The sequence below is a fragment of the Myotis lucifugus genome, unplaced genomic scaffold (genome assembly GCF_000147115.1).
Source record: "Myotis lucifugus unplaced genomic scaffold, Myoluc2.0 scaffold_419, whole genome shotgun sequence".
NCBI lineage: Eukaryota > Metazoa > Chordata > Mammalia > Chiroptera > Vespertilionidae > Myotis > Myotis lucifugus.
In genome coordinates this window covers 607,921-613,920 of record NW_005871467.1, presented here as the reverse complement: position 1 = coordinate 613,920, position 6,000 = coordinate 607,921, and the positions used below count along the sequence as shown (strand labels likewise).

General features: G+C 44.4%; 1 protein-coding gene across 1 annotated transcript in view; it reads right to left on the bottom strand.

Moving 5' to 3' along the window:
* Positions 1-1,632: 1,632 nt before the first annotated feature.
* The window catches only part of MTHFD1 (methylenetetrahydrofolate dehydrogenase, cyclohydrolase and formyltetrahydrofolate synthetase 1), a 54,791-nt gene continuing 50,423 nt past the window's right edge, over positions 1,633-6,000 (bottom strand). The window contains 2 exon segments of the mRNA XM_006102568.3: positions 1,633-1,881; positions 3,078-3,171. Coding sequence (XP_006102630.1) covers positions 3,082-3,171 — 90 coding nt within the window. The 3' untranslated portion in view covers positions 1,633-1,881; positions 3,078-3,081.

Below are 6,000 nucleotides of genomic sequence, written 5' to 3'. Positions count from 1 at the left end.
AACAGGTCTGCATGCTTTGGAACAGGACTGATGCAACATTGAGTGTGCACATTGCCAGGAAGTGCACAACGTAAAGGGAGCAGGGGTTCTGCACTCATGACCCCTTTGCCATGTCCCCAAAGTACCACCATTCTTTATTTAAAATATATTTTTTATGTTTTCAGATAGGAAGGAGGAGGAGAGAGATAGAAACAACGATGAGAATCATTGATTGGCTGCCACCTGCACGTCCCACACTGGGGAACAAGCCTGCAACCCGGGCATGTGCCCTGACGGGAACTGAACCGTGACCTCCTGGTTCATAGGTTGATACTCAGCCACTGAGCCATGCCTGCTGGGCTGTACCACCATTCTTTATTTGGACTATAAAACAGTGAATTACAACACTGATGTGAACCTAGGGCAGTGGTCGGCAAACTCATTAGTCAACAGAGACAAATATCAACAGTACAACGATTGAAATTTCTTTTGAGAGCCAAATTTTTTAAACTTAAACTATATAGGTAGGTACATTGTTATTAACTTAATTAGGGTACTCCTAAGCTGGCTTTTGCTAAAAACGTCCTCTGATTGAGGTACGTTCGCTGAGGTCAACCCCTTCCAACTCTCCCATCCACACTCGTCTTGTATACTTGTTTCGCCCAGGCCGAAAACCGACTTCTGCGCATGGGCCACAAAGTTTCAATCGCACTGTACGTGCGCGCCCGCACGTGGTATTTTGTGGAAGAGCCACACTCAAGGGGCCAAAGAGCCGCATGTGGCTTGTGAGTCGCGGTTTGCCGACCACTGACCTAAGGGATTAAAAATAATAAAACCCAAAACCCCAGGAAAAATACTGCTCTGCCAACGCGTGAAGATGCAATACCTTCTGGAAGGATCTAACGCAGGAAGACTAGGGGGGAAAGGGAGGAAAAAATGGAAGAGGAAGAAGAGATAAAAGATAAAAAACAAGAGAAGGAAAAACATTTGAGCAAAAAAAATGTTCTGTAGGTAGTAGAGCTCAGGTACATTGTAAAAGCTCAATAAACATTTGCTGAACCAATAAAGCAAAAAGGGCTAACCTACAGTTAGCACTGCATGACCAGCCTTGAGGACTCTAGAAATAAATTGTGTTAAAGCTGAGACAGAAATGAGAATTCCAAGGGAGTTCAGGACAAAAGCCTGTATAAGCACTATTTTTCAGGGTAAAGGTGTGGCTCAATGGTTGAGTATTGACTCATGAACCCGGAGGTCACGGTTGGATTCCTGGTCAGGGCACATGCATGGGTTGCAGGCTTGATCCCCAGTATGGGGCATGCAGGAGATAGCTGATCAATGATTCTTTCTCATCATTGATGTTTCTCTCTCTCTCTCTCCCTCTCCCTTCCTCTCTGAAACCAATAAACATATAGTTTAAAAAAGGAACATAGATATGATAAAAAGGTACGTCCTCTGTACCCTGCTCCTCCTGATATATGCCCTCCCAAAATATGCAAGCCTGCACCATTTTCCCCTTTAAACAGAGCAGTATCATAAAGTACATACTGCAAGTTGCTTCTTTAGTCCCAGTGTATGCTGGACAGACAAGCTCACCCAGGACGGCAGAGAGTGCAGCCGTCTGTTAATGCTGCAGTTTACATGTGAACACAAAGATAGTAAAATCATTTTCTTTTATTCTGTGAAATTTCAGTAAAGTAAATAGACGTGTGCATGCTTTATGTTCATTTAGACATGATGATAGGGATTAAGACCAAAGAAGGGCTTTGGGGGAAACTCCCACTATTTCTTTCAGAAGATCTTCGAGGCAGGGGCTGACTTCTCTCGGCTTCTCCACTCTCCTGCCCGTAGGCCCGAATACACACTGGCCGTCTTTTTAAAAAAAAATTCTTGAAGATGGACAATCTAGAAGGAAAAACAAAAACAAAAACCAGGAATGAATATTTCCTCTAACTGCTGAAATGTTTCCTCTTCCCTTCCACACTACACCATCACCCTCTCGCACTACCGAAGCGGTTATCATTTACATCTTTTCCCACAACCCCTGGCGGGCCAGTCCAAAGACCTGGAAACAATGCACGGCATTTACATCATGGCTGTGTGAACACTGTGCCAGGCCAGACCAGGCATGAGCCAGGATGACCTTTCCAACGTCACACCTGCCTCTTGAGGAATGTGTTCCCCCAGCATCAAGCACAGCCTCCTCTGTGGAAGCAGCTGTTTCTGTAAGTAACCATCCTTACGGCTGCTCAGGTGAGGACTATGGCTCACATCTTTTCTAGCTCTTCCTAGTCTTTCTCAGGCCTCTCTCCTCCTGTTTCACGTTGGACGTGTAACCCGAGGTCACTTGTACTTCACTGCTGTCTAGATCAGGACTCAGTTTCCTGAGAACCATGTCTTCTTTTTTCTTGGTTTATTCCTCATTTTGCTGGAGTACAAGGTCAAATCCCTTCCTCAGAGGAGATACGGGCTGGGGGACCTGTATGTGCCTGAAACATCTGGATGGATTTGGTAGGGTGTCTTTCCCTGTGAACTTGGAGGGTATTCCTCTTGCTGCTGCTAAGACAGGTTGGTTCAGTCTAATTCTCATTTTTTCATAGGCAAGCCTTTCTCTGGAGAAGGATTTTTAGGATTTTCATCATTGATGCTTTTGAAATTAAACTGAATGTGTCTAGGGATGGCTCATTCATTGTGATGCGTACTTGGGGCCTTTCACTTAAGACCCAAGAACTGCATGGTTGTTTTCTTCTCTTTTCTACTCCCGAGGACATTTACCCAACTCTTAGCTGCTCTATTCAGAGTACAGACCTCAGCTGCTCCTGTACCATCAACCCGGAACTCAGAGCCTCCTGGGCTCCAGCAGAGGAGGCCTAGCTTCCGCTACAGTGCCTCCTTAGTTCAAGAGACGGCGGATTCCCCCCCCCCCCCCGCTCACTGCCAACCTGTGAAACCCATGCTCTTCCTCCAAAAAAGGGTTACTCTCATTACTGCCCCCTCTCCCCTCAGCAATATCTAAAATGACATCACTTTAGTTGGAGTTCTGTAATTCATAGGTATGCCTCATAAAGAAAATGGCAATACTCTCATCAGAAACAACTTACCTGTTTAGAACAGCCCATTCACCTGCTCGGTTACAGGGTCCAAATCAATGTCATAGAAACAGGGCCGGGTAGGGAGTCCAGGCATTGTGCTCATCTAGGAGGTGTGAAATAGCATTCCAAATAAACTTGGTGATTTTCCCCCATGTTTCCCTCAGATAGAAAGCCCAAGGCACAAAGATAGAATATGATTTTATAGTTGTCAACAAAATGGTACTCCTCTTGTTAACACACACACACACACACACACACACACACACACACACACGCCTAAGCGACCATTTGACCAGTAGCTATGACGCGCACTGACCACCAGGGGGGCAGATGCTCAATGCACAGGCATGGAAACATGGAACAGACTGATGAATCTCAGAGGGGAGGGGGAGGGCGGAAAGAGATTAACCAAAAATCTTATATGCATACAAGCGGCCCAGTGCACAGATTTGGGGGATGTTGGAGAGCCGGTTTCAGCCCGATCCCTGCAGGCCAGGCCGAGGGACCCCACTGGTGCTCGAATCCGTGTACCGGGCCTCTAGTTAAAAATAAAGTCACTTCTCCTGTATAACGTCAAAGAGAAACCCTCAGATCCTTCCGCAAACCAAATGCCAGGCCTCACTCTCCTCTTCCATACTGACAGTTGCAACAAGAAGCAGCAGGTGCTGAGGAGGCTAAGGAGTCAGTTACTCACCTCCTCCGACCTCAATTCACAAGACCAAAAGGAGGTACAGGCTTGTCCACTTTTACATTTTGTTTTAATTAAATTTGCATAGATACCCATAGTATTTTTGCTACAGCAACACATCATTAGAAATTAGTATCTTTTAACTTGGGCCAAGACATTTTCTACACAATGTACATGGTTTTGTAACTACTATTCTTTAAAAAAATTTTTTTAATTGATTTCAAAGAGGAAGGGAGAGGGAGAGAAATAGAAACATCAATGATGAGAGAAAATTATGGATTGGCTGTCTACTGCACGCCCCCCGCCGGAGATTAAGCCCGCAACCCGGGCATATGTCCCGCCTGGGAATTGAACCGTGACCTCCTGATTCATAGGTCAATGCTCAACCTTTGAACCACACTAGCCAGGCTACAACCACTATTCTTACTTGTCCAAATTGGCTTTTTTAAGACTGAACCTGTAATGCGTATGGCTTATATCTGCACTTGCTTCTTTTCTAAAGACTTGGCTTTGACAAACATCTACTTAAGTGCAAATTCATAAGGCTTATAAGTGAAAACTCAGTATATTTTATCTATAACAATGTTCTATATAATAAATACTCACAGGTTCCAAATCAGATCCAGACAGGAAATAGTTTAAGTTGAACTTCTATGACTTAACTATAAAAATGTCATAGAATAGGATGAGTCACCTTCTGTGACACAAGACATCTACACTTTAGAAAACTTAATTCTGACATGTGAATGCCAACTAGTACTCCCTAGAACAGCGGTTGCCAACTGGTGGTCCGCAGGCCATTGGTGGTCCATGAGGTCTGAAAGGTTGGCGACCGCTGCCCTAGAACATACTATAGGGATCTGATGTCGGTCTCTACCCTCAAATTCTATAAGAGATAAGCCACTGCTGGGTGTGGGGAAAGGAGAGGAAGGAAAGGATGGGTTCTGAGACCTCGAAGACAAGCCTGAAGATGGCATTATAAAGACAAAGGACTTGTGCCATTGATGCAGACATAGATGAGCATGTTGGCAGAAGATGCTAAAGATGGTCCCCAAAACAGTGATAAAGATTCTCAGTATTTTTACTCTTATCCAAAGAAGATTTTGCTCCCTACATATTGGTCATATTGACAATCAGAAAATTTTAAAAATGAAAAGATTATATGTACATACACATACGAATGTAGACATAAAATTCTGAAAAGGAACCACCACACCTTGAATTAATACATAAAATACTCAAATCCTCAGTCCTGTTCAGGCTGCAATAGCAGTTAGGAGGCGTTAAGAATAGTGCTCATCTAGGTTATGCCACTTAGGTTATGTGCAGAAATGTCCTGGTCCAAGCTGGCTTCTAATGCGAGAGCTTGTTCTAGCTGAGTCTTGAGCTGGGCAGGATGTGTTTCTCTCTGCACTACAGGCAAATGCATTGGCCTGACCACTTCCAGTGTTGCTTTCCTGGTTAGTCACCCATTGCACACACACATCATCGTGACAATACAGACTGCAGCTACTGCTCTCTCAGCCAGCAGTTGCTAACAGTTCTTCTAGAAAGGACATGTTTCTGCAGTATTCAAGGTGCTGGGCAAATGGGTTATCATTCTCATGAAAAAGGAATTTCTACAAACCCTAAGGACTGACAAAGATGAACATCAGGACATAGCCAAGCCTCCTGCTCCCTGCGAGGTTGAGGGAACATAGGGGTGCAGGCACTTGCCTGACCCACACTGAGAGCTGAGCGGAGCGGGGTCACATCTTTAATAACAAGCCCACGGCCAAAATCAGCAGAGCTCAAAACAGGATTCGGCTTTACTGTTACACACTTTTGACTCTATAATGCCACCTCCTACCACTTTCTTACTGTCTGAAAAAAATAATAAAGTTCCAAAAGGAGGGCTATTGATTTCCTTTTCATTGTGTATGGAGTGAGTTTAATATTTCAATCCTGTGCGCAGGTAAGTACAATCTGTCGATACAGGATCTAAGGGGGAAACCTGGGCACCGGATCAATGCCAACCCTGGGACAAAGTTCAAGCTGCGACTATGCCCTTAAGCATTTTTCCTCCTTTAATATGCATAAAATCCACAGGAAGGCATTTGATAATTCATCTTGAAGTGTAAATAAGTAACCCCACCTTTCACATCTACAGGGTTCATTCACATTTTAAGGGGGAAATTCTTTACTTAAAAACTATGAACTGCCCAAATTTCAGGCATAAGCTCGAGGGCCTGTCAAGAAGACCAG